At 45.2% G+C, this 19,916-nt stretch overlaps 1 protein-coding gene across 4 annotated transcripts in view; it reads right to left on the reverse strand.

The window, feature by feature from the left end:
* Positions 1–19,916, reverse strand: part of PIP4K2C (phosphatidylinositol-5-phosphate 4-kinase type 2 gamma) — an 84,643-nt gene that overhangs the window by 54,503 nt on the left and 10,224 nt on the right. For all 4 annotated transcript variants that reach the window (XM_033939001.1, XM_033939000.1, XM_033938999.1 and 1 more), the window contains exon 3: positions 11,954–12,050. In XM_033939001.1, coding sequence (XP_033794892.1) covers positions 11,954–12,050 — 97 coding nt within the window. The remainder of the gene's footprint in view (positions 1–11,953; positions 12,051–19,916) is intronic.

The following is a 19,916-nucleotide window of genomic DNA, read 5'->3' on the forward strand; positions in this document are numbered from 1 at the left end:
ACCCCCTCTAAGTCTCCAATGCCTGATCCTGAGCCTCAAGGTCCCCCTCCACCTCTAGGAAGCGTCCCCACAGGTCCTCAAATTGTTGCCGTTGGCGGGTAAGTAAAGCGGAGAGCCTAAACTTTTCACAGACCCAGCTCAATTTCACTCTCATCATCTTCACCGTTGGAACTGTAGTGCTCTTCCACAGGGACGCCAGCACCATTCTAGCAGACGTAAAAGCCAGTCTTGCCAGCTTATCCTGCGTGGCCTCCACAGTCCCCGGAATAATCCCCAACAAAGCTGTTGCTGCTCCACATGGGAATGGACATTGTAACAGACTCCCCACATATTGGAACACCTGGGTCCAATAGTCCCCAACACGGGGGCAGTCCCACCACATATGAAAAAATGTACCCCTCAGACCACATCCCCTCCAGCACTCCCCTGTATGGGATGCACTCATCTTTACAATCACCACCGGGGTGACATACCATCGCACCAAAAGTTTAAGTGCATTTTCAACCAATTGCGGGGCCACCGCTACATGATGTATGCGTAATGCAATTTGTTCCCATTCCTCCTTCGAATATGTGTGCCCCAAATCCTCCTCCCACGCCCTCATATACGTAGTTTTTTGATCAGGGTCTGCATGCAGCAATCGATATAAATTGGAAATGCATCCTCGACTCACTGAGTCCCCCAGTAATAACTCAAACCCGGAACGCTTATAAGTGGATAAGTCTCTCACTTTACAACGCATAACATAATCCTTCACCTGGAGGTAAGGGAACATATCACTCTGCTCTAGATTGAAGGAGGTCCGAACCTCAGGAAACTCACGAATACGCTCCCCCTCCAATAGCTGGCCAAAACAACGCAACCCCCGTCGCTCCCATCTACAAAAGACTCCCCCTTCCCTACCCGGGGTGAAATCCTCCGCATACCGAATGGGCATAAGATGTAATCTCCGCTTTTCACCCACCAATTTCCTACCAGCCCCAATCCAAACCCTTAGCGTCCATTGTATAAAAGGATTATGAATAGAAGCAATCTCCCTGTCCCTTAAACCCACCCATGGTAAGTATGACAAAGCTAGAATGCCCCTAGGCATCTCCAGGAGACCCTGTTCCACTAGAACCCACATTTTAGCTGGGGTCGCATGCCACTCCACCACCGCCCTAAGTTGTGCCGCCCTATAGTACTGTTCCAGGTCAGGTATTCCCATTCCACCCTCCTCTTTAAATTTGAACATGGCATATCGCGCCACTCTGGGGCGCCTACCCCCCCATATAAAGTGTAAAAGAGACTTATGTCAACGCACAAAGTATGCTTTGGGTACTTCTACAGGTAAAACCTGAAAAAGATAAAGAAATTTGGGCAAAACCATCATGCGGATCACCTCCATTCTGCCCATCCAAGACAGATACAAATGATCCCATCTATCCAGGTCCCGTTGTAGTGCCACTCCTAAAGGAAGGTAATTAAGGCGAAACAGGTCCTCCCAGTCCGCCCCCAGCCATATCCCCAAGTACTTGATTGGGCCCCTCACCCATCGAAAGGGAACCCTACGCTGCAGTACCAGGGCCTCCACCGCTGGCACTGAGATGTTCAAGATCTCTGTCTTAGACAGATTAGCTTTAAAGCCAGAAATCCGTCCATAATCTTGCATCAAATCCTTCAACGCCAAAAGCGATCTCTCTGACCCCTCCACTATGGCCAAGATATCGTCTGCAAAAAGGGACAATTTATGCTCAACCCCCTGCACCTGCACCCCCTTCACTAGCCTAGATAAACGTATGCGTTGAGCTAAAGGCTCAATCACCAAAGCAAACAACAGTGGCGAAAGCGGGCACCCCTGTCTCGTCCCTCGATATAACTCAAAGGGTTTGGAATAGACCCCATTAACTTTGACACAAGCCATCGGGTTATGATACAGCGTGAGGATCCACGAGATAAATCGCTGCCCAAAACCCATCTGGCGTAGGACAGCCTCCATAAACGTCCAATCTACTCGGTCGAACGCCTTTTCGGCATCCACCGCTACCGCCACCCAGGGAGACCCCGATCTTCGGGCTTCCCACACCAGATTCAGCACCCGCCTAATACCATCAGCCGCCTGACGCCCCCCAATAAACCCCACCTGATCTGGGTGGATCAGGTCCGGCATATGAGCCGCCATCCTATCAGCCAGGATACGAGCTAGGATTTTAGTATCAATACCCAAGAGGGAGATAGGACGATAGCTACCACACAAGGACTCATCTTTCCCAGGCTTAGGAAGGATCGTAATCCCCGCCAACCGCATATAAAAAGGTAAACATTCCCCCTCTTGTAGGGAATTAAACAATCTAGTTAACAAAGGTGCAACTAGAGGGGAAAGTTTCTTATAAAACAGCCCTGTAAATCCATCCAATCCTGGGGACTTTCCCGGCTTCAAATGTCTAATAACTCGGAGCACCTCATCCACCGTGATATCCCCCTCCAACCCCAGTGCATCCGAGCTGGACAAGGTGGGTAACCCCAAATCCCTTAAATAGGCTTGGCTCTCTTCCACAGAGCCGTTAAGCTCTGGGGTATATAGCTCCTGATAGAATTCCCGAAACCGCTTCTGTATACTTATATCGTCAGTAAGCACTGTGCCATCACGCTCCTTAATAGCCAGAATATTACTCCTAGATTGCTGCATTTTGACCCTGTGAGCCAAAAGTTTACTGGCTCTGTTTCCTGCTTCAAAATATTTAAGCTTCAATTTCTCCAGATTAAATTTAATCCCCTCATCCTCCAACTTCCCAAGAGCCATTCGGGTTTCCTGAAGCCGAAGCTTTAACAGCGGGCCCCCCTGTCCCCTCTTATGTTGGTCCACCAAAGTGCGGAGCGTTGCCCGTAGCTTCAATTCCTCCCTCTGCCGGGACTTTTTCTTATAAGCTGCAATAGATATCAGTTCCCCTCGCAACACTCCTTTCAAACTCTCCCAGATTGTCATGGGGGAGAACTGATCCACACTATTGAACTCCAGGAAATCAGAGATCCCCGTTTCTAACTTATGCACTACGTTTGGATCTCCCAACAGGGTATCATTCAACCTCCAGTACGTATCTCCTCCCCTTGGCCCTCCCCAGCATAGATCCATCCAAAGCGGGGCATGGTCCGACCAACCAATGGTATCAATCTTGGTCTCTTTCACTTTACCCCCCCACCCTTTATCCACACATATCATATCTATGCGAGTGTAGACCTCATGTACTGGAGAATAAAACGTGTAGTCCCTACCCATCCAATGTTGCACCCGCCACCCATCCTCCACATTAAGGACTTCCAGAAATCTCTTCAGACATTTTCTATCACTCTTAAGTCTATCTCCCCCCTTACCCGTGGAATCCCAGGCTGGATTGAGAACCAAATTAAAATCTCCCCCCACTACCAAATGCCCCACCTTAACCGACAAAATCCTAGCCAATAGAAGATCAAAGAAGTGGCCCTGTTGAGAATTCGGTGCATACAAATTGACCAACGTTACCCGGGTTCCATCAATAGTCCCAGTCCATATGAGCCACCTCCCACCCTCATCCCTCCATACCTTATCGGGAACTATCTTCAGCTTGTGGGAAAACAAAATCCCCACCCCCGCTTTTTTCCGCTCCACCCTGTTAGAAGCCCAAACCCTCAGAGGATAGTCCCGAAACTGTACAAGTTTTTCCCCAGCTTTCACAAAATGAGTTTCTTGAACAAAACAAATATCAAAACATAGGCGCTTAACTTCTTTCAACAGCAGTTGCCGTTTACGCGGCATGTTAAGCCCCTTCACATTCAGACTGCCCACTCTTAGTACATTATCCCCCCCCATTCTCGATTAAGAACACACACCCACCTCCCTCCTGCTCCCCCCACCTTCCCCTTCCAGACACCATGCCCCCCCCTCCCCGTCCCTCCAGCTCTCCCCCCTTCCCCCCCTCCCCATTCTTCCCCTCCCCCCTCCCCACCCCACCCTCGCACCCACTCTCCCCACTCCCTCCAAGACTTCAAGTGACAACACCCCCCCCCATGTCACCTCATTAATCCTTCCCGTCCCCACATCCAAACCCCTCACACCCCATAACCTCCCACCAATCACCTCCCCGACTCCGATTCATACAGTCCCAAGGACATGCTCACAGTCCCCATTGGATCATGATCAAGGTCCATACCACTGGAACCATGAAAATCAGCCCCCTCAGTTCACCAGTCAGGGGTCAGGAACCGCGGCTGCACTCAGCTCAGCCACCTCCCCCTCCTGTCGACCACGCTGTCGTCCTCTCCTTCTCTGGGGCACCGCCTTCCACTGATACCTCTCCAACTTCTGCGCAGGTACGTTGCTCAGCACGGAGTCGCCCATCTTCACCAGGCCCTCCTTCAGGAGCAGCGCCTGCAGCTCCGCCACTGTTGACACTCGCTTATGCACACCATTAATAGTGACCAATAGGCCAAAAGGGAACAGCCAGCGGTAGCGCAAGCTGTGTTGCTTCAACACCTCCAACAACGGTCGAAACTCTCTCCGCTTCTGTAAAGTGATGCTCGACAGATCCTGAAATATTTCCACTCTCAGATTCTTCCAGGGAATAACACCCAAATCTCTAGCTTTCTTCACCAATCGATCCTTAACAGGGAAATGGTGGATGCAGGCTATGATATCTCTCGGGTAATCCCCAGTTTTTGGACCGAGGGTTCGGTGCGCCCTATCCACTCTCAGGCCCCCACCGGTGGTCTCAGAGGCCCCGTCATCCGCCAGTAGGAACCGGCCAAGATCCTGTACCACAGCCACAGCATCTCCATACTCAGCAGTATCTGGAACTCCCCGGATCCGGACATTGTTCCGTCTGGACCTGTTCTCCAAATCTTCCACTTGAGCACAGCAGTCCAGAAGATCTTTCTGCACTGCCTTCACCTGCGTCGTGAGTCCCTGAACCGTCTCTTCTTGTTCCCCCATCCGACGTTCAGTTTCATCCACTCTACTGAGCAAGTCTGCAAAGTCCTGCCTGATCTCTTTCACAGCTTCTTTAATTTTTCCTTTCACCGCCGCCACCTCCTCCTTAATTTCAGCAGCCCATAGTTTCAAATCAGCCTTAGTTACAGCCACCGCCGCCGATCCTGCACGTCTGAGCCTCGGGGAAGCGCCACGTTCTGACTCATCCTCCGACACGCTTTCCCCCGACTCTTGCGCTGACTCGCGCACGGACAGGCCCGAGGTCCCTCGCACATGGCGGAGGCCCCCCTGCTCGCCGCCACGGTCCGACGCCCTGCCGGGCTCCACTCGCTTTTTTACCGGCATCGTAGAGGTGCGCCCAGCTTCCCCCGCACTGCCGCAACTGCGCGAGGTCGGGTTTCAGCAGCTCGCTCCGGGAAAGGGACGCTATAGAGGAGGGAGAGTCAGAGCAAAATCTCTAACCCTCCATCTTGGGTCGTGACGTCACCGGAAGTCTGTGATGATAAGTTTTAACGTCATAGGTGTCTGTAATTAAGTTTTTGATTGGCTGTGAGGCTTTGATAAGCTTTGTGTGATTGTTGAGGTGATTTGAGTGAGAATGCTAGTCGGTCCATTGGTGATAGATTGTAATTGCATTTCTGTTAGATCCCATATCATTTTTAGGGTTCTTTTTAAATTATTTAGTTTGTTCATTAAGATTTTTAATGAATCTATCCAATCACCAGTTGAACTGTTTGTTTAATTAAATTTAATTTGTTGAATGTTTTAATTTCTTGAAGCACTGACATACCAGGAGTGGCAATTATAATATGTTAGTCTGAATTGGTGATATGATTATAAGATGGATAAATTAAGTATTAAGAAATGTTGCATTTATTTATTTATGAAAGAATGACTTATGTATTTGGTAATATCGGGAGTGGCAATTATAATATGTCTGCCTGAATTGGTGTTATGATTATAAGATTGATAGATTAAGTATTAAGAAATGCTGTATGTATTTATGAGAGAAAGACTTATGTATTTATTTATGAAAGAATAATTTATGTATTTGGTAATATTAAGAGTGGCAATGTTAATATGTTGTCTGAATTGGTGTTATGATTATAAAATGGATAAATTAAGTATTAAGAAATGCTATATTTATTTATGAAAAAATGATTTATGTATTTTATATGAATGAATGATTTATGTATTTGGTAATAATTTATTATTATTTGAAGCTATTACACAGTTTAAGGGTAAGATGTAAGAAATGTAATTAATTAAAATTTTTTTTATATTATATAGTGCTCCCCCTGGAACCCTTGAGAATGCCTTTTTTGAGGCAAAACGGGTCCCGTCGGGCCATAATGCTGGGGCAAGCAATGTTTAAATATAATAAAGATTAAGAATTACTGTGTGTGTCTGTCTGGATTCCTGGATTCATGATAAAGAAGAAGTTTGAGTTCTGGAAGAATTTCCCTACAGAGTGAGGATCTGTTCTGTTGCGAGACTAATTTTAAAGAATCCCTAGGAGGATTAGGCATACCCAGTTCTTCTAAATACTCCTTAGAGTATTTTGAATCAGACTCCAAGGCAATGTTGAGATCTTTACTCATTTGACACAGGAATTTAGTAAAGGACACCAGATCAGAAGAGGGATGACCCTGCTGAGGTGAAGAACGAGACCCCCTCGAAGTTCCCCCGACTGCAGAGAAAGAAGGTGAAGCCTCCCTGGAATATTGATAGCGAAGATCCGAATCTAAGGTAAAGACGTGGAGGAATGTCCACTCCTGGAATGAACAGAAGAAGCAGAACGTTTCCTTTTGGATGAATAAGCTGGTGAAGAAAAACTCGCAGGAGAAGAGCTCGACTGTCGAGAATGCTGTTGATGAGGTTCTGCAATCAATATCCTCAACAAGGGAGTTGGAGGCCTCGAAGAATCATGATGCCTCGTTGAACGAGGCCTACCTCGAGAAGACGACCTAGGTTGAGAGGAATGTCTGGACAGATGGTGTGGAGATGAACTATGCCTCGGAGAACGAGGCATTGATCGAGTTGCATCCAGCCTCGATGAGGCTTGACAAGGTGTCCTCGTCTTGTGCCTTGAAGAAGGTAATGCCTTCTGCTGTGGAGGACTGGAGGTCGAAGACAGAGGTTGAGACACTTTCAAGGACTCAGCTCCTTGTATAGAGTGTTTAGATTGACCTTGAGGCACTCTCAAGGACTCAACTCCTTGTGATATTGCCGAGTGCTCAGGCTGGACTGCAGGAAGCAAGGTCGCAGCAGGAGTTAATTTGGCAAGCATATTACTAAACTCCTGATGTAGAATAGCCTCCAACATATTCTGCAAAGCTGGCACCAAGACCACTGGAGCTGGTGCAATTGGTGCAGCTAGAGACTCCAAGGAAAATGATCTCGAGAATGAATGCTTCCTCGACTTGGATACCCACTTCTTGGAAAGCCTCGAAGCAATGGGTCCTACCGAGCTTGCCACTGGTAGGGTGACTCCTGAAGGGTTGGCTTCAATATCTTACCTGAAGAAGACACCGAGGAGAACGGCCCTTCTGGGGATGATTTTGCCGATTTCACCGAAGATGAAGACTTCCCCATCGAGGGAGGCTTTAATGAGGCCAAGGTCAAATATTTAAGTCCCATAGCAGACTTCGGCACAGTCGAGATCGATGTCGGAATTGAGGGTTTTGGAGGCAGATGCAGGACGTGGAAAAAGGATAAAACCGAGGAAAATTGGAAAGAGCACAGAAAGCATCAAAAAGAATGTCACCGCGTGGTCAGAACAGCAAAGATAGAGTATGAAGAGAGACTTGCCAAGGAGGCAAGGAATTTCAAACCATTCTTTCGATATGTGAAAGGAAAACAACCGGCGAGGGAGGAGGAACACAAGAATGCAATTGAAGCTGCCATAACTTGAACCTTATGTGCCGTTACACGATGCCCAAGCTGCAGCCCAGCCTGAGCATAGCAAAAAGAAATACAGGCCGCAAGCCATGTGGAAATAGCTCTCTTGGTTACACGGGGGTCCAACCTGTTAGGATCAAGAGAGATGAACAGCTGAGGAGACGTTCTGTGTGGCTTAGTCCTTTGTAAGTAATAAGCCATGGCTCTTTTATAGAGCAAGGTATGAAGAGCTGTTTCTCCAGGGTGAGAATGAGGCTTTGGAAAGAAAACTGGAAGTACAATTGACTGATTTAGGGGAAACTCCATGACCACGTTTGGCAAGAATTTAGGATGGGTGTGGAAAACTACTTTATCATGGTGGAAAACCGTAAAGGGTGGCTCCAACAACGCTTGAAGCTCACCCACTTGACGTGCAGAAGTGATGGAGATTAAAAATATCATTTTCCAAGTGAGATATTTAAGATGAGTAGAAGACATTGGCTCAAATGGAGGTTTAGTCTAGTGAGAACATCAAGATCCCAAACCATTGAAGGCAGTTTGAGAGGTTGTTTGATATTAAAAAGTCCTTTCATAAACTTGGAAACAAGAGGATGAGCAGCGAGAGATTTACTGTTCACCTGAATATTGAAAGCATTAAGGTGAACTCTGACTGAAGTGATTTTAAGACCAGAGTTGGATAAGTGTAGAAGATAATCCAACACTGAAGATAGAGGAGAATGAAGCGTCTTAATGAAGATCACACCATGTTAAAAATAGTGTCCATTTATGTAGGTAGCACTGCTGTGTAGAAAGTTTTCTGGATGCAGTAAAAATTACTCTTGACAGGATCAAAAAGATCAGCGTCCGCTAAGGTGAAGCCGAGAGGTACCAAGCTGTCAGGTGTAACAACTGTAAATTGGGATGTAAAGAGACCTTTGACTCTGGGTGAGAAGGGATGGAAAAATCTGTAGAGTTATTGGATCTTTGACCATGAGCAGAAGTAGAAGGGAGAACCACAGTTGTCTGGGCCAATGAGGTACTATGAGGATGATGGTGGAAGATTCTTGTTTGAGCTTGACCAGCGTCTTGAGAATGCGAAGAATTGGAGGGAACGCATAAAAGGAACTAGTCTGTCCAATCCAGAAGAAAGGCTTCTGCCTCCAGATGATGAGGAGAGTATTACCTGGAACAGAATTGAGGCAGTTTATAATTGCTGGGGGATGCAAATAGGTCTATCTGAGGAGTCCCCCACATTACTTTGGAATGGAGCGTCCACTCGTGCAGTCAAAGATATCTGCTGAGTTTGTTTGCAAGTGTATTTTGTGCTTCTTTAACATAGACAGCTTTGAGGAATATGTTTCGAGCAATTGCCTAGTTCCAAATCTTCTCGGCCTCTTGACAAGAGTCAGAGAACCTGTCCCTACTTGCTTGATTATGTAATACATTGCAACATGATTGTCCGTGTATACTAGGACTTGATTGGATAAACTGCTTTGAAAAGTCTGCAGAGCATTCCGAATCGCTCTGAGCTCCAAGAGGTTGATGTGAAGCTTCTGTTCTTGAGCAGATTAGTGACCTTGTGTCCAGAGACCATCTAGGTGAGCTCCCCAAGCATACACAGAGGAGTCTGTGGTGAGGAGCTTCTGATGTGGAGGTGTTTGAAACAGCAGCCCTTTGGAAAGATTTGACGAATTCATCCACCACTGAAGAGATTGACATAGCAATGAGGTAACATTAATTTTCTGTGAAAAGGGATCGAGAGCTTGAGATGCTAGGGACCACTGAGCTGAAGTCTCACAAAGGGGGTAAACATGGACTGTAGATGTCATATGACCTAATAGTCTCATTATCTGTCTGGCTGAGATGGATGGAAGATGACAGACTTGATTGCAAAGTTGAATGAGGTTGTCCTGTATTTGCTGAGGTAGGAATACCCTAAGCTGAACAGTGTTGAGGAGGACCCCTATGAACTGAAGAGTTTGAGAGGGTTGAAGTTGAGACTTTGGAAAGTTGACTTCGAACCCTAAGTGCTGAAGGAACAGGATTGTTGACAGCGTTACTTAGCACATTCCTTGAGGAGAAGCTTCTTTTATCAGCCAGTTGTCAAGAAAGGGAAATACTTGAAGTCTGTGATCCCTTAAAGCTGCTGCCACTACTACAAGGCATTTGGTGAACACTCTTAGAGAGGAGGCCAAGCCGAAAGGCAGAACTTTGTACTAAAAGTGATGATGTGCAATTCGAAATCACAGAAATTTTTTGTGAGTAAGATGAATTGGCATATGGGTATAAGTCTCTTTTAAATCTATAGAGCATAGCCAATATTTTTGATCCAACAGTGGATATAGTTCCTAAAGATAACATTCAAAACTTCTCTGACTAGGAATTTATTGAGGTGCCGGAGGTTGAGACATAGGCCTCCCATCTTCTTCGGGATGAAAAAATACCTGGAGTAGAACCCCTGATTTTTCCGAGCGGGGTACTAGCTCTATGGTATTTAATTGAAGCAGAGCCTCTATATCCTGAAGGGAGGTCTGCTGAAGGTTGAAAGAGGACTCTCTTGGAGGATGATTTGGAGGTATGGAAACACAATGAAGAGAGTAACCTTCCTTGATGACTTTGAGAACCCACATGCCGGTTGTTATCAGAGTCCAACGTTGGTCATAGATTTGCAGACGATCTCCTGGTTGAGGAAGAGGCCGAGATAGGGGAACAGCGGCTATACTTTCAAGAAATGCATCAAAAAGACTGAGCAGGTTTTTGAGGAGCTGCCGCCTGAGCTTTCTGAGAATGCTGTGGCTTCTGCTTCTTTGGTGATGGTGGTCTAGAAACAGGTTTAGTAGTATATTGTCTCTGATATGAATAAGAAGGCTTGGCAGACTGTCTTGAAAGTGAAGGCTTAGTTTTTGTTTTGACCAAAGAATTCCAACATGTTTCATGCAGAGTCAATTTTTGTGTGGATGCCTCGAAGGAATCACCAAAAAGCTCATCTCTCAAGCATGGAATATTAGTTAATCTGTCCTGAAGATTGATGTCCATATCAGAAACTCTTAGCCAAGCGAGGCGTCTCATAGCCACTGACATAGCTAATGCTCTAGATGACATCTCAAAAGCATCATAGGATGATCTTGCTATATACTGTCTAGTGTGTGTGAGTTTGTACAATCTGCTGATATTGCGCAAAGTACTGTGAAGAAATATACTGGTCAAAGTTAGTCAACTGACCTTCCAGGTGCTTTAAATAACAGGAAATATAGAAATTGTAATTAAGGATCCAGCTTGTCAGCATGGAATTCTGATAAAGGCGACGACCAAATTTGTCCATAGTATGGCTCTCACGCCCCAGAGGCGGTGGGGCATAAACTTTTGTACTGGATGATTTTTTAAGGGTTGATTCTAACACTAAAGTTTGATGTTGAAGCTGTGGCTTATCAAACCCTGGATAAGAAACGATTCTGTATAAGGAATCAAGTTCTCTCAGAACTACTATAATTGTTAAAGGCATTTCCCAATTTTAAAGAAGTATCTTTTTAAGAATGCCATGTTAAAGTAACTTGAGTTCTTTTGGAGGGTCATCATAGTCCAAGGCCTCCAAGTACTCCGCACTGTGATCAGTGTCAGCTTCCAATTTGACAGGCAGGACAGACAGAAAAATTACTTCAGTGAAATTGAACTCAATTGTCACTGAAATTTACAAGCGAAAAGACCAGAAAATTAAATTCTGCTCTTTTCCCTCATTGTTATAGAATAAAGATAAAAAATATGCGAAAGTGGGAAAGCAAATGCAAACTGAATGAATTCCAGACAAACAGTACTTCTTCGCTCTGCGGAAAACGAAGAACCTCATCGGGTGGGAAGGCAGTCGTGCATACACGGTATGGGAAGTTGAGAAGTTTCTTAAAACTTAAAGTGACAGTTCACTTTTCATACTGTCCCTACCGGGTTCCATAGATGACATCACCCATATGTGAGAATATGCTGCCTGCTTGTCCTAGGATAAATAAAGGCACTTTATTGTAAGTGCTTTAAACAACTGTAGCATAAGAGCTGCCTCTTGGATTCTTCAACATGGGATTGCAATTACTAATACATCACAGCATCTTAAAAATACAAATAATGAAACAATCTATCTACCTGATAATCCAGGTCATCAATGCCAAAGCGTTCTCTGAGATTTCGGAAAACCTGTGGACAGTACTCTTTGAACTTGAAATGACTGGGCAGGTTCTCCCTGAAAGGTGTAAGGCAGAAAAGACAAGAATGGCTCATTTCAAATAAAATTTTTTACCTAACAAGGATTCATGATATTACGTCTACCAGTACTCATCGTTTTGTAATTCACCCCCCCCCCCCCCCACACGTATTAAATGTTTCATTCCCTATATGATGCTGTTATATACTGTGGCATTATTTTGTTTTTATCTGCTGCAGTTCAACAATCAAATGGTCCTGATATATTTTTTCCTGATTCTGGGAGTGACATAGGAACACAGGTACAAGTAGTCATTGAGTTGCTCCCAAAAATCTGACTGTTCCTAGCGGTAAAAGCCGCTATCGCAGTTTAGTGAAAAGGGAGGGGATATATTTGTCTATTTTTGTATAGTTGTTACTGAGGTGAAATTGCATATTTCCTTGACCTCTTTGACCCCCCTCCCCGAATATAAATTATAATTAACATTTTCTCTGCATACAGTGTGCTTTGTGGGGTTTTTAAAATTTTATTGTTGGTAGATCATTTTGACTTGGTCATTTTAAAATTAGCTCGCAAGCCCAAAAAGTGTGGGCAACCCTGCTTTAGGCCATCAGCAGCAGACACTTAGTAAGACTTTTGAACATCCCTACCAAAGGAAAGCACTCACCTGTAAGAGTCCTTCACAGACAGCAGGATAAAATCAGACACACAAGTGAACAACAGTATAGAATAGTGCTCTCAGATCAGAGAAACCCAAGTCTAAGAGCACACACACGTATTCCTGCCAGCCACTGCTTGCAGAAGCTGCCTCAGTTTGTTGACAGATTTGTTATGTTTTGCCTAACTCCTTCACTATTCTCATAAGACAAAGAGAAGTGTGGAAGATTGGGAATAGAGCAGCTCAAACTTGCAGTCATGTGGTGCCAGAAAACAGAGGTGGCACAGCCAACAAATCTAATGATAAATATATAAAGATTTTTAAAAAAATAGATGGAGGGGAAGCACACAGCTAAAGGAGTTGGAAGCAAACAGGATGGTAAAGGCTGACTGGTGGGGAGGGATAAAGTTGGGAGAATTTCTTGGAAACAGGGCTAGAGAATATTGGGAGGGGGGAACTCAGGGAAAGGAGAAAAATTTAAGTTTCTTACCTGATAATTTTCTTTCTTTTAATTCTGCTTAACCAGTCTACAACCTGTGGTTATGTCCATCAACCAGCAGATGGAGTCGGAAAAAGCAATTACTGTATATACTCAAATATAAACCAGGATTTTTGGGCCAAAAAATTTGCCCAAAAATGGGGGGTCCCAGTTTATATTCAGATCAATGCCCCCTCCCAGACTTTTCTAAGGCTGTCCCAGGCTCTGCCCCCACCTCCCTTCCCTATCTTCTTGGTGATCTCCGATCTGGTGGAGGTGCAGCAGGTCCTCTGCCGATCGTTGGTGGAGGTGCAGCGGGCAGAAGCAACCTTTCTGAACTCCTGCCCTGCTGCTAACTGGCTGCATGGATCCACTCAGCGGCAGAGCAGCTTCCTTACTGGCTCCTGCGAATTCTCATGAGAATTCACGGGAGCCAGTAAGGAAGCCGTTCAGCACCGAGAAGCAGCACCAAATCACGCTGCTGCTCGTGCTGCTGATTTGGACTAAGTGGATCCGTGCAAACCGCCACCAACGATCGGCAGAGGACCTGGTGCACCTCCACCAGATCGGCAGAGGTAGGAAGATAGGGCAGAGCATGGGAGGGAGAGTGCAGAACCTTATAGGGGAGGGAAGGAAGGAAGGGAGGGTGCTGGGCGCAGAGTCTGACAGGGGAGGGGAGGATGGAAGGGTGCTGGGAGGGGAGGATGGAAGGGTGCTGGGCGCAGAGACTGACAGGGGAGGGGAGGAAGGAAGGGTGCTGGGCGCAGAGCCTGACGGGGCAGGACACTTGAATATTAAGCTACCTGACTTATATTCGAGTCAACCTTTTTTTTTTTTTTTTTTTTTTTGGGGGGGGGGGGGGGAGGAGGGTCTCGACTTGTATTCAAGCATATACAGAATGTGATTCACCCCTTAAGGACACCGTGCAATCTTAGAATGTTCAAGCAACAGAGCTCATGTTCACACTTCAATCAAATGCTGCATTTATCCATTACTCATTACCATAAGGCACTAGATAGTCTGACACAGTTCCCCAACTGGGTTGGTAGTTGCCTGAAAATCTGAAAACATTAGAGGAGCTTCAAAATAGAAACACTTTGAAATGTGTAATAAAGAATCAAGAAAATAATCCAGAATAGAAGTGTAGCAATATTCAGCTAGGGAGGGTTTCTGGATTGGTCTGGTAGGACTAAAATTGGGTGGGACATGATAGTCCCTACTACTACATGTTCTTCTACAATAATAGTGAATGCTTGTGCCTACAGAGCTGGAGCATTAGGCTTAAAGAAGGAATGAAATAATGGCTCTGTCAAAGTGGAGGAGTAGCCTAATGGTTAGTGCAGCAGCCTGTAAACTAGGGATACTGGGTTCAATTCCCATTGCAGCTCCCTGTGACTCTGGGCAAGTCACTTAAATCTCCACTGCCCCAGGTACAAAATAAGTATCTGTATATTGTTTGTTGCACAAATCTGCTATATCACTAACTAAAAGAAGGTAATAAATGTGGTTTACAAAAATAAAGTTATAAAAGGAAATAAGACTGCCATAAAATTGATAGGACAGACTAATCATTTGCAACAGAAAAGGGAAACAGCAATTGTGGTATTGTGGAAGTAAGAAACATTGTCTCCCAGGTGCCCTGGAAACCTACTTAGAAATATGGGCAAAAATTCATATGCTATTTCAAAATAACTTAAAACATACTGAGAAATGTTCTGATCTAATATAAGGAGAAAGGTCATTCCATTCCAAAGTCATAGCACCAAAAAAAAAAAGGTTAGGTCAACATCCTAAATGACTCGTCATATGCTTTCTTTGGCGATGGAATTACAAGACCATGGGCATCAAGGGAACATACAGAGTGGGTGTGTACTGAATGATGTAAACAAGTAGAGGAGTGCCTAAATGAAAGGCTTTAAAAGTGAAACACAGGATCTTAAATTGTATCCAATAGGGCAGTGTTTCTCAACACGCGGTACATGTAACCTTAGGGGGTAAGCGAGCTGCTTGTTGGGGGTACATGGCACTGAGTGGGTCTCCCTCCCTCATGGCCACCACCGAGGATCCCATGCCCTCCTTCCTGCCCACCCCCCTCCACCGAAGCCGACCCAGAAGGCTTCCCTTCGATGTCAGAGCTGGCATTGGAGGAAAGCCGGAATTCCAGGTCAGCGGGGGATCCCACAGGTTCCAGCATACCGAAGCCTAAGAGACGCTGCAGAATATCGCAGACCCTGGACTCTGTTGCTGTTGACTTGCCAGGGTCCAGAAACCAAGCCGGAGGCAGGCAAAGGAGGACTAACAAGTGTCTGATGAAAGTCGAGTCCACTTCTGACAAAATGGTAGAAGACAGCCTGCAAGAGAGGAAGCCATGCCCACCCCAGGCAACATCGGCGCTTTTTTTTTTTTTTGAGGCATAGTCATTGCACAGGAACCTGAGGATGCCTGGAATTGGAACAGTGGTAACGTGGGCAAAGCCCTGGGAATGTCTCTAGGAGGAAAAACCTGAGTATCCCCAATACCTGTAGGAGGAACGAAGAGAACTATGATCCCCTCTTGATGTCCAGCAAAACTGGTTCACAGGGAGCAACGTAGGGCAGCGTTCATAATACCTGAGTAGAGGTCATCCAGACCTATACCAACAAGAATCCGGTCCTTGAAAGGACAGCCACTAAAGGATATCCTTGAGGTAGTGTCCTCATTCAGAGACAGATCCAAAGATTTTGGCACACAGACTATGCAGTCTGCACCTGCAGAACAAGTACTAAGAACTCGAATGAGATCATAAAGGTCGCCCAGCACAGAGCCACACCAAGTAGCACCAGTGGAGGACAGGCATGGACTTCCACAGAGGATGCATTGCGCAGGCTGGAATGGCAGGCACGCGCCATAAAGGAAGTGGCCACTGCCACTCAGCTACTTGAGGATGCTAGAAAAGAATAATTTTGTATCCTAACAGCCTCCTGTGATCCTGAAAGTCCTGAAACTTCATTCCCCATCCCTAGGGAGGGCTGCTTGCTGGAAAATCTGCACCACAGCGGAATCTACCTCAGGCTGTGGAAACCTGCCCAAAAGCAGGATCCAGGTGATAAAGTGTAGACAAAGCTGTAGCAGATCGGAAAGAGCTTTCCATGTATCACATTGTTCTGAAACCAGATCCAGGAACTGTGGATGGAACGGAAAAGGCACAGGAGAACAGTCCAGAACCAAAGCCTGGAAGGTGGAAAATCCAAATGGAGCTCTTTCAGAACATCAGCTGTAAAGAGATCAGAAGCCCGCTGAAAATGTGAAGGATCAGCACCTCCAAATCCGGACGCTCAGGACGGCTGAGGAGACCAGTCTCAGCAAAGGCATCAGTCAGATCCAAATTAAATACAGTGGCAGGAGACAGAAGAAACATAAAATCTGCATGGCAACTAATGCAATTGAGGTTTGGCATGAACAGGAAGCTTCACCACCAACACCAGACTGAAAAAGCCCCGAAGCACCCACCGACTGCGTCAAACGAGCGGGGTCTGTAGGACCGTTCAGAGGAGCTGAATAAAATCTGGTAAAAAGGCACACTCTGCAACCATGGCAGGGCACTGTTGAGGTACATGTGTCACATCAAAAGAGTCCCCGGAGACTCGGAATGCAGATATACTGTGCCAGACTCCAGAATGGCCTCTAGGCGAGATTTTCTTCAGAAGGCATGGACCCAGGCTGGCTCCCAGCCCAAGAAGACATGGAGGAGGCAAAGTCCAAAACTCCTGCCCCCTCCCCTAGCATTCTATGGTAATCGCTGAACCGGCGCCCATCTGGTGCAATCAATGTCCACATCCAATAAATTAGGGGTTGGGGAGTTTATCCCAATGAATTTTGAGTCAAATCAAGGTGTTTTTGAGGCAGAAATAAAAGTTAGAAAAAAGATTGATTTTAAAATCAAAGATGGCTGCTGTCATGAATTCGTGCCAAAAACGACAAAAATGAACAAAAAACGAGAATAAAAAAATAGCAGTTTGAGTCTGGGGAGGTGGGGGACCTGAACCCTACCCACAGAAAAGAACAGTTACTTACCGTAACAGGTGCTATCCAGGGACAGCAAGAAGATATTCTCACATATGGGTGATATCAACCAGGGAGCCCCGGTATAGAAAGCTTTAAAAGCGCATCACCGCTTTAAGAACTTAAGTTTGCGAACTGCCTGCACCGCGCATGTGCGAGTGCCTTCCTGCCTGATGCAGGCTCACAACTCCTCAGTTCCATAAGCAAGTTAAGAAGCCAACCAGAGGAGGTGGGTAGGTTGTGAGAATATCTGCCCACTATCCCTGGATAACACCTATTATGGTAAGTAACTGTGCTTTATCCCAGGACAAGCAGGCAGCATATTCTCACATGTGGGACTCCGTAGCTGAATATAATGGGACAGAGGGAGAGTTGGCCATTAAGAAAATAAATTTTACAATACTGTATGGCCGAAGTGACTCTCCCGTCTGGAATTGAATTCCAGACAGTAGCGAGATGTGAATGTATGAACTGAGGACCGAGTAGTAGCTTTACATATTTCATCAATAGGGGTTGAGCATAGGAAGCAAGAGAAGCTGCCATAGCTCATATCTTGTGGGCTGTGATGCAACTCCCAGTTGCAGCCCAGCCTGAGCATAAGAGAAAAATAATATAAACTGCTAACCCTGGAGATATAGTTTTGTTGGATACAGGACGTCCTAACTTATTAGGATCAAAGGACTCAAAAAGTTGAGGAGATGCTCTATGTGGCTGAATTCTCTGTTAGAAGGAAGCCCAGGCTCGCTGGAAACAATGAAGAACCGTTTCTCCAGAATGTCTTAAAAAAGAACACTGGAAGTACGGTAGATCAATTTAGATGAATTCTGCGACTGCTTCTGAAAGGAACTTCGGATGGTTGCGAAGCACAACTATGTTGTGATGAAACACTGTGAACAGTGGATCTGCCACCAGTGCTCAAAGTTCACTCATTCCTCAAACAGAGGTAAGAGAGATGAGAAAAAACCACTGTCCAAGTGAAGTATTTCAGATAAGCCGAAGACATTGGTTCAAAACAAGATTTCATAAGTCTAGAGAAAACAACATTGAGATCCCAACCTCCTGGAGGTAGTTTGACCTTAAAAAGGTCTGATAATGAATCTGGACACAACAGGATGAGCAGTTAGATATTTACCATCAGCTGGGCTGTGAAAAGCATTGATAGCACTGCGATGAACTCGAATCAAAGTGGTCTTGAGGCCTAAATGGATAAATGTAGAAGAAATCCAATACTGCAGATACAGAGGTGGATACACCATCACGACAATGAAAAGTACACCAATTGTAAAACCACGTCCATTTCTGCTGGTAACACTGCTGTCTAGACGGTTTTCATGATGCTTCTAAAATATGTTTGTAGGATGAGAAAGATAAAACTCAGTCCATGTCAACCTGAGAGGTACCAAGCTGTCAGGTGTAAAGCATGTAGATTGAGAAGCAGAAGAGATCTGTGACTCTATTAGAAGAGATGGAAAAGTCTGAAGAGGCATAGGTTCCTTGATACTGAGCTGAGGTAGAAGGGAGAACCAAGGATGCCTGGGCCACTGAGGGACAACAGAATCATGGTGACCAATTCCCGATTGAGCTTGACAAGCATCTCGACGATGAGAGGGATTGGAGGAAATGCATAAAGGAAATTGTATGTCCCATCCAGAAAAAATGCATCAGGTTCCAGTATTGGGAATACTGCCTGGAGCAAAATTGAGGCATTGGGGAGAATACTTTGTTAGTGTCTAGATAAAATAACTTCAAAAGGCAAAGTAAATCAAATTGTGAGGGCCTTTTTCCTGTACCTGATGAGAAGACATATTCCCCCCCACATACTTTTGCTAAACTGCGATAGCAGTTCTTAGCCCAGGGAGCCACGCTGAATCTTCCACGCTGCTCCAGACACTCATAGGAACTCTATGAGCAGTGGGAGTAGAGGGGATTGTTAAGATCTGCCCCAGTATCATCTCCTGGGTAATCATCATATATCCACGTAAGATTAAACATTTGCATTTTTAAAGAAATATTTTAACAAACTTACACTACAGTATAAAATCATGGTGATTTCTTTTCAGAAAATAAGAATCATAAGAAAAATTAACCTCCATTTTTCAGCTATAGGCTGAAGTGCTGAAGAGAAAAACTATGGTATCACCAGCTGCCATTTCAGTTCTGCTTTAAAATGATTACAATAAAAATCATCTCTATATTTTAGTAGATGTCCACAGCAGATCAGTTCATATACTGTTGGGGGAACTTCAGAGTATTATGGTTTAAATTTTCCATAAGAAGCAATAGGAAAATTACCCTACATATGCACCAAGCTGCAGGCACTGCACTTCACCACACCGCAGAGAATATAAACAATGTCAAGGATGGGAAATGCTTTCAAAAAGAAATAGATTTTTGCTTTCCCAAGCACTAGATTGACCCTTCCCTTGTTTCCCAGACAGAAAGGGATTGCTACCTTAGGCTGGCTTTTATTGAGCTGCGCTAGAGGTTTTTAGTGCGGGCTGGCATGGTAAATGTTCCAATGTTCATAGAATTCCTATGAGCGTCAGAGCACTTACCTAGCTGGCCACGCTAAACACCTCTAGCACAGCTTGATAAAAAAGGGGGTTAGCTAACATGAAAGCCATTTACCAAATGACTGCAATGATTTACAACCAGTTCTGATTGAATAGGATACATGTTAAAAAATAAAACAAAAGAAACAAACAAAAAAAAGCCAGACAAACTTGAA

This window comes from Geotrypetes seraphini, chromosome 3 (genome assembly GCF_902459505.1).
Source record: "Geotrypetes seraphini chromosome 3, aGeoSer1.1, whole genome shotgun sequence".
NCBI lineage: Eukaryota > Metazoa > Chordata > Amphibia > Gymnophiona > Dermophiidae > Geotrypetes > Geotrypetes seraphini.